Below are 17,214 nucleotides of genomic sequence, written 5' to 3'. Positions count from 1 at the left end.
GAAAATGTGGATTGAGTATTTTAATAAAAAAGTGCTAGATAAGTGTTTAATTTAAAAATATAAAGTAAAAGCTCTGTTAGTGAAATGAAAACAAGCAACAGTAAATATCAGATCTGAATATATTTTTAACAAGAAAAATCTTTGGATAACACCATATATCCTGTGCACATAATAAATTAAACATGAAATAAGATGTTTGCTTTTATTATTTTGGCATATACCATCAGTAAATAGTGAATATTATTCCACTGATACAGCATTTAGTTGCAAATTTACTTCTAATTAAATCATAGACATTCTTGCTATTTTAAGACAATTAGCAAACCGAAAAAGCCACTGTTTTTGTTTCAGCATAATATAATTGGTTAAGCCTGAGACAGTTTTCAATCACTGCTTCCAAATTCTCAGAATATTTTCAAGAGTAGAACTTGAAGTACCTGAAGGAGTTGAATTGATATGACTTTGAAGTGAAAGTAATGTTGAACTTAAGCTCAGAAATAGACTTAGAGATACATAAAATAATCTTACAAGGAAAGCATGCAATTGCTATCTTAGTATTACCCCAGAAAGGCAGGAAGGACATTAAATATGTTTCTGTAATTTATAAAGTAAGTTCTATGACAGTGACAGGGCTACAAACTTCATCTTACTTAATCATAAACTTTCTTCTGGCATGGGCAAGTTGAACAGGAGAAGGATGATGGCCAGAAGCTTAAGCACCTGCTCAAGGTGTTGTCCTACCTTATTTCCTGGTTGTGAATACAAGGAGATCCATGGCAGGGCAGCGCTTAATTTATCATTTTGATTGTTTGCAAAATTATCAAATTCATTGCATTAGCATTAGTAAGATTTTGGTTGCCTGTCTATCTTGGCCATAGGTAGACAATGTGACTTTGTGTAACAATGTAAGTTATCTTAATCAACACCACAACAAGGGCAAAAATATCTTATGGTTTCTGTATTTAATAAATTATCTCTATCTACCACCTATCTATCTATTTGTCATTCCATGTGTAATTCCTTGGAGAGAATGACATTTAGTGGATAAACAGCAAACTTTATAAAATGACGATTATGTATAATGGAAATATTTTAAATGCTTTATAACCATTTGTCAGCAAAACCATTAACAAAATTATAATGGAGCTACTATCATTATCATCTTGTTCTTATGAAAGGCAAACTAGAGAATCTGAGATCGACAAATGTGATAAAAGGATTGGCATTAAAGATCCTGACCCCAAAACCTCATGATACATTGGCTTTCCATAAACCAGTTTCTTATCAACTTCATATTTGGGGCAAAAACACTGCTGCTTAGGGTAAAATACCAAGGTCATTGAACCAGTAGTCAGTAGATTTGATACAAGTTCAAGTGTTCCCCAGCGAAAGCCCATGAGAGCAAGCAAGAGGGTGGTCATAACATGAACAGTGTGACCACTCTGAGACAGGCAGAGGTTCCTGGAGTGGCTGAAGGGAAGAAGAAAAGGTTTCTCTGTTTCCTAAGAAAGAAGGGCATTTTCTCTTAGGAGCTTCCAACTGGTCATTTCTTTTGATAGCCTAAAAATTCTGTGTAGAGACAGGATACAGGGAAGGGAAGATACAGGATGGGAAATGCGGGGAGGAAAGTGGAGCTTGAACTCTTGTTTTAAAAGGAAATTAACAAAAATATATAATCAAGCTACTGGATTCAGTAAATTCTTCTCATATGTAAAACAGTTTTATGGAATAAAAGTATCAAGTAGGCAGTCATGTGTGTTTTCTTATCTGTGACCAAAGGAGTCTTTAAGCAAAGATATGTTGCATCCCTGGGCAACCTGGATCAGAGTGACACAGAGGAATGCTCTTATAGACATAATATTGAGTAGGAAAAAATAGAATTTCTCAATTGGATATAAATCAGTGGTTCTTGTTCTCAGAGCTGCTGGGATGAAACCAGGGCCTCATGCATGCACAGCACTGAGCACTACCCCTTCCACTGAGTACTACCCCTACCACCTGAAGTACCCAAGCTCAACTTTTGCCCCATGAAAGCAAGGTATAATCATTACAGAAGCCACTCACCAAGATAGGAGCTGTTTCCAACTGTCTAAGTGAATAATTTCACCAGCAGGACTAAGGACTTTTATACGAATTCTCCTGTTCCTCGGGGACCTAATAATTAAAATATTCCAAACAAGTTTATTTCCAAGGGACTCTTTGGGTTTGTTAATAGTTATATTCGTTGTAATTTTTTTAAATACACATTGGTAATTATAGTACAAATGCTATCAGTGTTCATTTGAAGAGATAATTTTCATTCCCACTAATATTGGGGTTGTTTTTAATAGCACTTGTAAACTGAAAAATGACCCTAGATTTGTGCTAGTTCTTTGCAAATAGTTCAAATATTTAAAACTGTATCTCATCTATATAGGTAGATAGATAGATGTGTGTGTGTGTGTGCGTGTGTATCTATCTTTCTATATACACACAAGTAATAACAATCATAAATATTTATGCCCCAAACAATGGAGCATCTATATACAACAAACACACCCTTCCCAATTTCAAGAATCAAATAGACCATAGCACAATAAAATGGGGGACTTTGACACACCTCTCTCATCACTGGATGAATCTTCCAAACAAAAACAAAATAACAAAGCTGTGGAACTAAAAAACACAACTAATAATTTAACAGTCACATATAGACTATTTCATCAATAACTGAATAGGGTTTTCTTCTCAGCAGCATATAGATTTTTATAAAATAGAACATATCTTAGACCAAAAAAAAAAAAAAACTCTTAGCAAATACCAAAAAAAAAAAAAAAATAGAGACTATCTTGCATTCTATCAGATCATAACAGAACAAAATTAGAAATCAATAAAAAAACAAAAATTAGAAGCTACAATAACACACCTGGATATTAAATTATAAACTATTGAATTAGTAATAGTTAGCAGAAGAAATCAGGGATGAAATTTTTAAAAAAATACTTAGAAGTAAATGTGAAGAACACCACAACATATCAAAATCTCTGGAACAATATTAAGTTGGTTGTAATAGGAAAGTTCATTGCATTGAGCACATTCATTAAAATAATAGAAAGTCATCAAATAAATAACCTAACTTTACACCTCAAAGCCCTGGAAAAAGAAGAACAAATCAATAACAAAAGCAGTAGAAGAAGAAAATCATTAAAATAAGAAATGAAATCAATGAGATTAAAACAAAAGAATAAAAAATTCAAAAAAATCAATAAAACAAAAATTTGGTTCTTTGAAAATATTAATAAAGTTGATAAATCCTTAGTCATCTTTAAAAAACAAAAAAAAAATCTAAAATTTGTGGTGAAAAATGAAAGATCATCATGGACACTACTGAAATACAAACAATAATCAGAAATTATTCTGAAAATGTACACTCCAATAAAATAAAAAATCTTGAAGATATCAACAAATTTATATAGACATGACCTTACCCAGATTGAATCAGGGGGATATAGAAAATTTAAACAGATAAATTTCAAGCAATGAAATTAATGATGTCATCAAAAGCCTACCAACAAAGTAAAGGCCAAGATCATATAGATTCATATCAGAATTCTACAAGACCTTCAAAGAAGAGCTACCACCTATTCTTTTTAAATTATTTCATGAAATAAAAAAGAAAGGAACTCCTCCAAACTCATCCTATGAAGCTAGTATTACCCTGATACCAAAACCGAACAAAGACACATCAAGGAAAGAAATCTTCAGACCAATATCCCTGATAATCATAGATGCAAAAATTCTTAATAAAATCCTGACGAATTGCATACAAAACATATTAAAACTATTGTGTATCATAATCAAGTGGGGTTCATCCCAGGAATGCAAGATTGGTTCAATATATGGAAATCAATAAACAAAATTGACCACATCAATAGGCTTAAAAACAAGAATTACATAATTATTTCAATAAATGCACAAAAATCATTTGACAAAATACAGCAGTGCTTTATGTTTATAGCAGTAGTAAAACTAGGTATAGAAGGAACATACCTGAACATTATAAAACCTATATACAACAAAGCCAAGTCCCACATCATTCAAAATGCAGAAAAACTTGAAGCATTTTCTATAAACACTGGAACAAGACAAGGATGCTCCTTTCATCCCTTCTATTCAATAAAGTTCTTGAAACTTTAGCCAAAGCAATTAGGCAAAAGAAAGAAAGCAAAGGATATGATAGGAAAAGGAGAGCTCAAAGTGTCCCTATTAGGGGATAACATGATTCTACATTTAGAAGAACCAAAAAACTCAACCTGAAAACCTCTACAACTCATGCATAAATTCAGCAAAGTAGTAGAATAAAAAATTAACACCCATTAATCAATTGCATTCCTATACAGCAATGATGAATTAGCTAAAAGAGAAATCATGAAAACTATCCTATTCACAATAGCTTCAAAAAATACTTGGGATTCAATCTACCAAAAAAGGTGAAAGACCTCTACAATGAAAACTACAGAGCACTAAAAAAAGAAATTGAAAACCTTAGATTATGAAAAGATGTCCTGTGTTCTTATATAGACAAAATTAATATTGTCAAAATTGCCATACTTCCAAAAATGCTATACAGATGTAATGTGATTCCTATTAAAATTCCAGTGATGTTCTTCAGAGAAATAAAAATAGGAGTCATAAAATTTATTTGAATAAATTATTTAAAAAACTCGATGGATTCTATTATCAGTACTGAAAATTAATATTTTTGTTGTGTTGAGGAGGAAGACCCATGGAGTCCTATGTAGACTATTTATAAGCAGATGTTTTCTGAGAGAAAGAAGAATAGTGATAATCTAACACTGTAATACTTGATCTATAAGAATGTGTGTGTGAGATCCAAGGTTCTATAGATATGGGAAAAAAGCCCATCATCCCAGAAGCTGTAGCATTGTCTCTACAAGAAAACAAAATGAAACAAACTAAACACTTTCAAAACCTTCTTATTTTCTGTGACATTGCATTATACTTTATTGGGGTTCTAAATTTGACTGACACAGTAACAAAGAGAGAGAGAGAGAAAAAGGAGAATTGAAGGGAATCTTTCATTGAGATAATTATACACATTGGTACAGTGTACAGATTAGCACAATTTTTAGGAATATAGATATAGTGAACAACTTTTTTTCTTTTTCTTTTCTTTTCTTTTTTAAGTTATACATGACAGTAGAGTATATTTGAACAGATTTTTTATTATAAGGTCAGCTGGTGTATAGTAATTATGATATTGGTGACTTTTATTTGAGAAGGAAGTGAAGGTGATATTACTCTACCACCTATGATGGTATATTTTCTAATATCAGCAAATACCACTGAATTTTGTAGGCAACTAAGAGATTTCTCTTGTTTATTGACTGTAACTAATATATTATATACATAATTACATACCCTCTGTTGTTTCTATAAATATAAAACAAAAAAATAAACCTAACCCTATACAGAGGATGTGAAAATATACATTAGTTTATTGTTTCATTGAAACTTTTAAAAATTAATAATAATAAGGGCTACATTCCAAATATCACTGAGAACTGAGACTTTCTATAACACCCCACCAGGAAATTGAAATCACACAGTAAAGTTTGCATTGTCATGACCTTGTTAATCCTTTAGGATCCTTTAATTTTTCCAAGAGTTTCATGCAAAGGCTTCAACTGCCCATTGCAGAAATTTCCTGAACAATCCATGGCCTCTTCAATGGAATACATTAGTGAAAGTTTCTTCCTTAGAGTCTTTAAATGCTTTGCCTCAAAATCCTTTTTTGCTGTTTCCACCTCCTTGGACTGTTCTATTTTTACTCTCCACCTGAAGCCCAGTTTCCTCTTATTAAAAGAGCTTTTTTTTTTTTTTTTCCACTTACCTCCTCTCTCTCTAGAAACTGACAAAGCTTTTATGGGGTGATATTCTCCCTTATCAGCAAAAACAAACAAACAAACAAAGCAAAAACTAAACAAAACTGAAGCTTTGACTGATCAAATCTTTACTTCTATAATACTAGGGGAGTAAATTTTTGCATCATATATATAAACTCATCAGTATGCATTAGAATGAATATAATTCAGGGTTTAAAGACTCAGACCTGAGCTGAGGATCTGCCAATGTCTCTGCAGGTGCTACAGTCACAATCTCACAATCATGAGTGTGGGTGAGAGAACAGAACATGGACTTACTGAGTGTTTGAGGAAGTTACACAGTATGGGACTGTTTAAAGTGGAGATGTGAGGACCCTGGAATGCATGAATGAGTTCCTATTCAAGATATGCTAAACTTCAAATTTTACAATAAACTGACATCACTGCAAAACCTCATACAAATGAAGTGGAATACTCTTGTTTTACTAAGGACAAAAGGATCTGCAATGGATTGAAGGTTTGAGTAAAAAAGAAAAGTGTAAAAGCTTGAGGGAATTAAAGCTTGACACTGGCAACTCTTAACCACATTTCTTAGAGAAGGCCTGCTAATCTGGGTGCCTCTCACAGAAAAGAATACAGACATAATGCTTCCTGGAGCACTGCGGCTGTGGTCAGAGTGGTTAGCAGAACTTCTCGCAATTGCACATGATTAGAGTTCCACAAGTGGAGATCGGTGGGACCTCAAATACACAGTGACGTTGCTTCCACAACCTTCTCAATATTAATGCCATAAACCAGACGTCTCTGGAAGCATGACAGTGGAGATTCTCACACTATTCCTACTGAAAAGACAAAGATCTCAAGCTCATATGTGAAAGCCAGAATGGCTATGCTCTATAAGTAGGGATACTGCCTTTTGCCAAGGCAAGAAAGATCCTGTTCTAATCAGTTGCTGATTCGATTGAGTTATCGGTCTAAATTTTATCAGAGGAAGGATCTAGCCCTCTTTAATAAAAGAAATCATCTGGAAAATCTTTCTTTGTAGTCAACACATAACATATAATAATTACTAAATGTAAAATTAAAGAGAATAGGCAAGAGCTATGGCCAATAAACAAGAAAATAAATACTAAAAATCCATTGCATGTTGACACACAATTTGAGTTGGCAAACAGATTATAAAATAACTATAGTATTTTATTTTCTCCACATAATTTATTGGCACATTATAGTGGACATAATGATGAGATTTGTTGTTTCATATTCATACATACCCACAACATAATATAATTTGGTCAATATCACTCCCCGTAACCCCCCCACCTCCCACTCCTCAATCCTCACTTTTGGTCCCTTTCCTCTACTGATTTCCCTTTCATTTCCCTGAGATCTGTTCCCACATTTCTTTTCCTTTTTTCCTCCCTAGCTTCCATATCTGAAGGAAACAGACAACCCTTGACCTTTTGAGTTTGGTTGGGGATGTAACTCAGTTTGTAGAGTACTTTCAATCATTAATACCTCCAAAAAATGAAACAAAAATAAAAATATAGAAATAATATTTAAAAAATATTTTTAGAAAGATTTGGATAATGACAAAAAGTGTGGGGTCATTCACCATGGAATTAAGCTGTAGTAAAAAATCAAATGGAGGTGGTAAACACAGTCTTAGAATGGCCAGCTCATTGAATGAATTTAATAGTACTGACTATTAGCATACAGGGAATTGGTTGGAAACAAAGGAGTACCATGAGACTTTGGGAAAAAAAAAATGGAACATGCAACTAATTTGATGTAGAAGGTTGTCAGAAAAAAAATATAATTCTATCCAATTACATAGAATGTCCACCCTGAACCAACCTTAAGAAATTAGTCTCTATTATGCTAAGTGAAATAAACCAGACTCCAAAAGTCAAAGGTACAATATTTTCTCTGACATATGGAAAAAAAGTACAAAATAAAGGGAGAAAAAGAGAGAAATGAAAAAAAAAAAAAGTGGGAGGATTGAAGTGGAGGGAGGTGGGACAGGATACGGGAAGAAAAGTGGAATAAATCTGATCTAATTTTTCTATGTATATTTATGAATATACAACAGTGTTGAATATCACCAACATGTACATCCACAAGACACTAATTAATTTTTATAATTTATATATATATATATATCAGAATGATTAGTAGAGGGAAGGGAAGGGAAGAGGGGATGAGGAAGTACTGGAGACTAAATTACAGCAAATTATAATCCATGTTTTTATAATTATGTGAAAATGAACCTTAATCTTACATATAACTAAAATACAAATAAATAAATTTTAAAAAAAGAAAGAAGTCTGACCAGAAAATGCTCTTTCTTTCACATTGGTTCTGCTTGGCAAGGAGGGATTGCAAAGTGGTTTCCTTTGGCACTGTGTTCTTACCTGTTCTACACAGTAGATGGCGCCAGAGACAAACAGGTCATCACCTAATTAGAGATAAGCCAGTCAGTCTCAAACCTTCAGTTTTCTTAGAGGGCTTTGGTATATTCAATATGAATATATTGAATATTGGGGTTGAGTGGTGTTGTTTCTCACTGTGTGTGTGTGTGTGTTTATACACACATTAATATTTTAATGTTTATTTTCTGTAGAGAAATACTTCCTTCACTAATAGCTTGATATCCCTTCTCTTAGCCATAATACTCTGGTCCTCATATTCCAGTAAGCCATTGTCAAATAAAAAGCCCTGATTCTTACGTCCCCAATGTTGGTTTCAATATTCTTATATGTTGAGATAATTTTAAGATAGATAATCTAAAATATAATTGAATTAAAGCCAACCTCATCTTCAGGTGGCAGGTGGAGCCAGACTCCACTGTCTGGGGAGATGTGCATGAAATCTAGTACAGGACTTTGTGTCACAGTCCAGTACCAAGCCCGCCATGGTGAGCCTTAGGACCTGGTATAATCTTGGGGCTTTAAACAGCCAGAGCTCAGAGAAGGGGCCTGTAGACTGGATCCAGCATCAGGGAGAGACCTGAGCACTAGTGGGACTACCTGAAATTTAGCCTGAATTGGACCTGAGCCATCACCAGCCTGCCTCTTTGAGACAGTGCAAATCTCTACTACTATGAGATTCAGGCTTGATCCAGCTTAGTGACAGCTTTGGTGGCCAAGGGACTGCTTCCTCCAAACATTCTCCAAATTCAGGCAACACAGGCCTCACTAGGCCTTTGCTTAAAACAAGTTTCCAACACCAGAGAGAATCATAAGCCAATGATATAATCTTTTGAATTAAATCATCACTAGCTGTTGGTAAGGCCTTGGTGAACCTCTGAGACTGTCATGTTGTTGTGGCCATGAGACTCAGATATGACCCAGCTTACTCTCAGCCTAGGGGGCTAAGGAACTGTTGTCACAAATGTCATTTCAAACTCAGGAAACATAGGTACATGATCCTTTTCATTAGATGTAGGTCATCATCTTAAACAGAAGACTTTGCCCTGGAACTTAACATTGGAATGGAGAGATATAACCCCGGGCAGAACCTAAGGAGGCCCATCCCCTAGCCTACTTGTGGGTGAAGACTCTGAGATAGCTTCATTGCCAAGGGCAGACTTGTAGCCCTTGTATGATCAGGCTTCTATTAAGCTAGTATAATATATGGCTGTTTAAACTGTCTTGGGTCACAAGTCTACATCAGTAGTTGGCAGCCCATAGAATTGTGGACCTTGGTCTTGTCTCAGTATTGCGCTTATTATGGGACCAAATAATTTATTCATGTGCAGTGCGTAATCCAGCTTAGTAATATTGGTGGTCTCAGGTGCAACATAGGAGCCTGGGAATGGTCCTTTCATCCCCAGGTTCTTCCTAGAGCCAGGAAGACTTCATCAGTGCCTGATTACTGGCTATTAACTGTGGACAAGGCATCTCAACTTATTTCAGACCCAGTGGGAAGTTTGGCAGTAAGACTTTGTAGGTAGTTATTTGGTATTTTCTGCATAATACACCAACAGTATGTTTGGGTTTACCTAGGTTTAGATTGACTTCTAGTACAGAAGCAATGACCACATATACCAATGGCACACCAACAGTTACTCCAGGTCAAACATGAAAGTGGGCCATAGTCACAGCTCAAATAACAAAAGTGGCTCTGGGTATGTGTATTATTTTAACACTATAAATTTAATTCACACTTTTCTTACTGACATAGATCAATTAAATGATCAATGTCAAGAGTTAAAACTCAAACTTTACTGAAGACATGGATGCATTCACAGGGGAAAATAAAGAGCCATAAATATAATTAATCATACTTACCTCTGTATAATGGGAAACCCTGATGGAAGTAGCTTAGAGAATAATTAGCTTCAGAGGTAATGACAAACATTTTATATATATATATATATATATATATATATATATATATATATACATATATATATATATATATATATATATACACACACACACACACACACACACACACACACACACACATATCACATACCTATCACACACCGAAGGACACTGCTTCTCTTAGAAAAGTTTCCGAATTTCCAAATTTTTAAATTAAGGATAAAACAACCCTTACCTTTTGGGAAAATAAATGAGAGCTTTGTAAATAAATTATTTAAGCCAGCTTATTTTGTTTATTAAATTTTGAAATCTATTGCTCAAAATGAATATTTTCTACTCAAAACCAAAAGACGTTCACTGAACGTATTACTATTCACAAAATAATGTTTAATTATTTTGTTATAATCTGGGTTCATAAGCAACCCTTAACTCATTTGATTATTGTATAGAAACATTAAAAAATTAAGGATGTTATTTCGTTTTATTTTTTAAGTTGAGAGATAATTGCTGTATCATATTACAAGTAACAATATGTTTGATTTCAACTTAATAGGGCCACTTACCTTAGTTACCTGAAAGGTGGGAAACCCACAAATATCCATCCCCTTTTTCCAATTTTTGTGGTAAAATCAAATTTGTGGTAGAATCATAATATGCTTTCTTTAAAAAAAATCAATAATATCTATTTTATGTCTAATTAATTACTAAAGAGAACATTGATTACCAACAGTAGAATATAACATTTTTACTGGTTAGTGCTATGCTCAATGCATATAGAACTAAAACAATAATTTTTTAAACCAATGATGATTTTGAGAAAGGTCATAATTGTACGTTTTTGTGTCTTTGTGAATGTTTATACAAATCACAAAATTACAAAATTATTTGTTTCTATATCTTGCAGCCTAGTCTTTGTATAGTTGGTGTTTATTCCATACTTAGATTTCATGAAGTAAGGAAAGCAAAGTCCCCAAAATAAAAACCATGAGGAAAGTACTATACCTCTTTAATGATATCTAGTTCTCAACTGCTATTTTAGTTTTTTTTCCTACTTTTTTTCCCCAAATAGATAAGATGTTATTTTAAGAGTGAAGCATGACTAGATATTTTTTCTAAGGATAAAAAAATATTAGAGTTGGAATCATTGTTCTTTCATTACAGACAATCCATGGATATGCAGACTAATTAGACATATATATATATATATATATATATATATATATATATATATATATATATATATAGAGAGAGAGAGAGAGAGAGAGAGAGAGAGAGATGGATGTATAGATAGATAGATAGATAGATAGATATACACACACACACTCACAACGTTATAGGGGTCTTTTTTAAGTTTGCACAAAACAAAAGAAAATGGATGGGAGAGATTCCTGCTTGCCTGAGTTCATTTCCATTGGCATTAACATTATCCACACTTATCATATCTCTGCTTGCTTATTTCATTAATCTTCTGGGAAATCTTGGAATAATCATGCTGATTATAGTGGATTGCCAGCTTCACACACCAATATATTTTTTCCTTTGTCACCTTTCTTCTTGTGACCTCTGCTATTCTGCAGCAACTGGGTGCTAGGTGCCAATTGGCATATTTGATGAAAATAAGTTAATTATCTTTTATGATTGTACTTTACAGTACTTTACCTCATGGATTCTTGCAGATTCTGAGTGCCCAGTGATAGTGGTGATGGCCTTTGGTAGGTATGAAGCCATCAGCAATAGACATAGACTGTAGGTCTTCCCCCTGCTCATGGCTGGGTTTTACCTGGTGAAAATGGCAGATGCTTTGATGCATAAAACATTGACAGTCTAACGATATTAATCATTTCTTCCTTGATATTTCTTCTCTATTATACGATCTTGCTCAGATACAAATCAATGAGTTAAATGTATTCACCATTTTGGGATTTATTGAGCTGAGTACCATTTATGAAGTGCTTGTCTCGTATTACTACATCATCTCTTTAGCCTTAAAGATCTGCAGTGCTGAGGGGAGGCTCAAACTTTTCTCCACCTGTGCCTCCTACTTAACTGCTGTTACAGTTTTCCAGGGCAATATCCTCTTCATGTATTTCCAGCCAAGTTCTTTTTGCTGTGTAGAACAAGACAAAATAATCTCGTTATTTTACATCCTTGTGATTCTCATGCTGAACCCTCTGAGTAATAGTCTGTGGAACAAGAAAGGAGCCCTTCAAAGATTGAAAAATAAAAGGTGGATTTAAATATTTTCATTATGTGTGCATATGCACCTTTTAATAGTTGTGTGTTTTTCTGCAAAATTATATTGCATGGTACAGAAGAAACAAAGTTGTGTCACATTGTCTAATTCACTAAAATATTTCTGCGAAAGCTAATCATTAGAAAATTTTGCAGGTATCCAAACATTACTTGTCATGAATTAATACATGTGAAAAAATTTATGATGCTTTCAATAGTTCCACAGTTTTATTGTTGATTCTTCCACTCAATTCAATTACTATATGATTTATTTATTGTTTAGTAACTGCCTTTTAATACATTTAGTTTCTTTGTATTTCATGCTAAATCTAATACTTGATTTACCAGTGAATGTAATGTGTTTCTTCCTCAGAAACCTGTCCTTTGTTGACCTTTGCTATTCCTTAGTGATTGTGCTTTCTAGAAAGCTAGAATACATACATGATTTCCTCTCAGTAAACAAATCTATTTCCTACTATGGGTGTGCCCTGAAGTCTTATTTCTTCTGCACTTTTGCAGATACTGAATACTTTATCTTGGCTGCCATGGCATATGACCGCTATGTGTCCATCTGCAACCCTTTACTGTACACAGTTGTGATATCACGGGGCATCTGTATCAGGCTGATTGTCTTGTCCTACATTGGAGGCAACCTGAGCTCTCTGGTTCACACATCCTTTGCCTTTATTCTGAAGCACTGTGACAAAAATGTCATTAACCACTTTTTCTATGACCTCCCTCCCCTGCTTAAGCTCTCCTGCACAGACACATCAATTAATGAGTGGCTCCTCTCCACATATGGCAGCTCAGTGGAAATTATCTGTTTCATCATCATCATCACCTCCTACTATTTCATCCTTCTCTCAGTCTTAAAGATCCACTCTGCTGGTGGGAGGAAGAAAACTTTCTCTACCTGTGCCTCTCACCCGACTTCTGTGGTCGTCTACCAGGGGACTCTTCTCTTCATTTATTCCTGTCCCAGTTCTGTGTATGCTCCCAACACTAATAAAATTATCTCGGTGTTCTACACCATTATCATCCCAGTGCTGAACCCATTGACTTACAGTTTGAGAAATAAAGATGTAAAAGATGCAGAGAAGAAAGCTCTACAATCCAAGATAAATTCTTCATGAGAAATAATATTTCAATTTTCACCTAATTCCTCAATTAGTAACTCTAACTTGACACAGCAACCTTAACAGCAGCACACAACTACTTGTACAACAGGCTTTTATCACGTTTGCTTTTTCACAGAATCAGTCATTTTATAATCCTACAATAAAAGTATATATTAAAAAGTAGCAGCTGAACAATAGTTGCTCTTCAATAGGTTTGTGGTTACAGTCTTAGGATATGTGTTAAAATGGATTGGGTCAGGTTATCTTAAGGAATATAGTAAATATCTCAGAAAAAAATGTGAGTACATATGTGTGCAGAATATCTCAGATGTGTGGATTTCTGGGTAAGAAGCCAGATTGCCTAGGTTTATATGTTAAGTCTGCACCTTGATAATGAATGTTGCATTGAAAAGGTTACTGTACTTTTCTCTGCCTCAGTTCATTTGTCTGCAAATGAGAGAGAATACTTTTACCTATATCATTGATTTTCATGACCTATAGTGTTAAAACATTTAGGTGCTAAGAATAATATTCGTATTGTTTTACCAGTGAATGATTTTTATTATATATATTTGTATTTCACATTAGTTAGAAGGCACATTTTATAATAAAATGTGTGATAGTATCATTTGTAAAAAAATTTTAAAAATACTTTTATAAAGTAGATTTTAGTAACTTAATAATATTCTATACTTAGTTTATGTCTGCATATGTTAGAAACTTGTCTGAATAGCAGCTTGAGCAATAGAGGTAAACTATAATGGAAAATAATTGTTTTATCCCTATCTAATATTTTATCATGCCAGGTATTCCTGAAAGTATGGAACATTCTTCTTTGGCATTTCAGATACAGTCTAAGCCATTAGTTTTATAATAGTGTCAATCTATGTCTACTTGGGGTGATCATTTCAGTGCTTTGGAGGATGTGTATCCTTGAAAAATGTAGTTTAGAAACCAGAACATTTTGCTGTACATAAATATTATTCTGTGATAATAAACATCTACAAACTTTGATCTGGTAGTGCCAGTGTAAAAGTACATTTACATCAATATTCTCTTTGTTACAGCCAGAATCATGTTCATGTCAATTTTAAATTTCTCTAAGCAGCTTTTCTTGATACTTCTGACCGACAGCTTTTCTCATCTCTGGTGCTTTACTTGGTAGGAAGAGACTACACGCATGCAAAACTACACAAGCAAACTGAACAATTTAATCCTGAATTTTATTTCAGATTTATTTAATCAAGTTTATAATCATACAGACCATGATAGATGTAGGGTTTCTAAACATGGCTTTTCATTCCAGTTAAATATTTTACATATTTAAGCATCTATTAGTGATAATATCTACATTGGGTAGATCAAAGTTGCAAATTAAATTCTTACATTTGCTATGATACTTCCATTTGGTAGTCAATAATTATATCACAGATATTATATCATCTTTCAGAAAACATGATTATTTCTATGTAAGGGAATAGTAAAAGTTAGAATGCGCCCCTGGTCCTTAGAGTTCCTCAGGCGATTCCAATGTACAAGCTGGAGCAGCACTTAGAGAAACCCTGGCTCAGCTTGGCCTGCTTACCGCACACCCTGAGGGCTGCAGTCTTCTGCTATGTTTCCTGGAGTCCTGCCCTCCTCATTATATAGGGAGCCTGCTGTATTTCTTCATCAATGGCAGGTGCTTGCTGAATTCCCGCGGCTGTAATGCAGCTAGCAAAGCTGAAATTATATTTTTGATCCAACACAGTCATCATTTTCAGAAGCTGACCACCTACCTACAATATGATTAAATCCTTCCTGAAGCATCTTAACTGAAGTGAGTGTGGTCCCTGAACTGGTATCCAAAGGAACTTACTCTGCATTTCATTGGCAGCAGAAACTTGTAAGTATTATGGGGTTAGAATTTTTATGTTGAAGTCTCATGTAATTTCCTCTTTTAACTAATCCAACCTAGAAGTTGTTTGGATAAATGTAGCTCTCAGTCATGAACATATTGAAAATTATACGAAGAAGAATACAGCTCTTTCAGAATGCTTGTTCATGAACATATATTTAATCATATTTAATTTAATTTTCAAGTAAAACCAATTACAAAAGTATGCTTACTTCAAACAGATGTACACATAAAACTGAATAAAGAGGATATGTAGAATTTTACATGCCATCTGATCAGTCTGGGGTGATTGAGAATTTTTCTGTCGAAATGGCACAGAAACTTTGTACCCTGTGGCATATCGAACTGTTGAGTTACAAGTGTAATAACCTGTTTCACTCTTCTTGCTAAGAATTCCTTTGGTTATTCTGGGTCTCTTATTTTTCCAGATGAATTTTATGATGGCTTTTCCTATTTCCAGGAGGAAAGTCATTTCAATTTTAATTGGAATTGCATGAAATCTCTATAGTACTTTTGGTATTATGGCCATTTTGACAATATTATTCTGCCTATTCAATATCAAGGTAGATCTTTCCGTCTTCTAAGGTCTTGTTTAAATTCGTTCTTTAGTGTTCTGTAGTTTTCATTGTAGATGTCTTTCACTGATTCTCAATTTTATTTATTTATTTATTTATTTGAGGCTATTATAAATGGGTTAGTTCTGCTAGTTCCTCTTTTGTAGGGTTTGTCACTGATGTACAGAAATGCCTTTGATTTATGGGTGTTGGTTTGAATTCACAGAGCATTTTAATTATGAACCCCTTCTCTGTCATTTCTTCTGATGTGCTGGCCAATGATTCTAATAATGTAATATCTTGATTTGTTTGGGTGCTTTCTTCCTTTATCTTTTCATGTTGATCGTGTGTCTTCACTTTTTAGCAGTGTAGTTCCAAGTTGTTATCATTTTTACCCTATAGGCTTATTGTGCCCCTGAAGGGTTCCAATACCTCTCCTTTGAGGGGAAGGACAATGTTAACAGATCACAATATAAACCATATACAATATGGCTACAACCTACTAGTTTGCTGAATTCATTTATTAGTTCTATAAATTTTCCGGTGGAATTTTTTGGATCCTCTAGGTATAGAATAATGTTGTTGGCAAATAGTGATAGTTTGAGTTTTTCTTTTCCTATCTGTATCCCTTTAATTTCTTTCATCTGTCTAATTGCTCTGACTAGAGATTCAAGACCTATATTAAATAGAAATGGTGAAAGAGGGTATCTCTGTCTTGTTGCTGTTTCTAGAGAGAATGCTTTTAATTTTTCTCCATTTAGAATTATGTTGGGGGCTGAGGTTGTGGCTCAGTGGTAGAGTGCTCTCTTAGCATGCACGAGGCACTGTGTTCAATCCTCAGCACCACATAAATGTAAAATAAAGATATTGTGTCCATCTAAAACTAAAGAATAAATATTTTTAAAAAAAGATTTATGTTGGCCTCGAGCTTAGCATACTAGACCTTAAACTATACTACAGAGCAACAATAAGAAAAAACAGCATGATATTGAAACCAAAATAGACTGGTAAACCAATGGCACAGAATAGAGGTCACAGAGACTAATCCACAAAATTACAGTTATCTTATATCAGACAAAGGCACAAAAAACATATATTGGAGAAAAGACAGCCTCTTTAATACATGGTGCTGGGAAAAGTGGAAATCCAGATGCAGCAAAATTAAAATAGGCCCCTATCTCTCACCATGCACAAAAC

General features: G+C 34.0%; 1 protein-coding gene and 1 pseudogene across 1 annotated transcript; both read left to right on the top strand.

Annotated features, from left to right (window-relative positions):
- Positions 1 to 11,591: 11,591 nt before the first annotated feature.
- Positions 11,592 to 12,453, top strand: LOC139706964 (olfactory receptor 5W2-like; annotated as a pseudogene).
- A 351-nt stretch (positions 12,454 to 12,804) lies between these two features.
- LOC139706963 (olfactory receptor 5I1-like) lies at positions 12,805 to 13,581 on the top strand. Its single transcript, XM_071616943.1, has one exon. It carries the CDS (start codon positions 12,805 to 12,807, stop codon positions 13,579 to 13,581), a length of 777 nt encoding a protein of 258 aa, XP_071473044.1.
- The last annotated feature ends 3,633 nt before the right edge of the window (positions 13,582 to 17,214 follow it).

The sequence above is a fragment of the Marmota flaviventris genome, chromosome 9 (genome assembly GCF_047511675.1).
Source record: "Marmota flaviventris isolate mMarFla1 chromosome 9, mMarFla1.hap1, whole genome shotgun sequence".
Taxonomy (NCBI): domain Eukaryota; kingdom Metazoa; phylum Chordata; class Mammalia; order Rodentia; family Sciuridae; genus Marmota; species Marmota flaviventris.
This window is presented reverse-complemented; position numbering and strand designations above follow the sequence as displayed.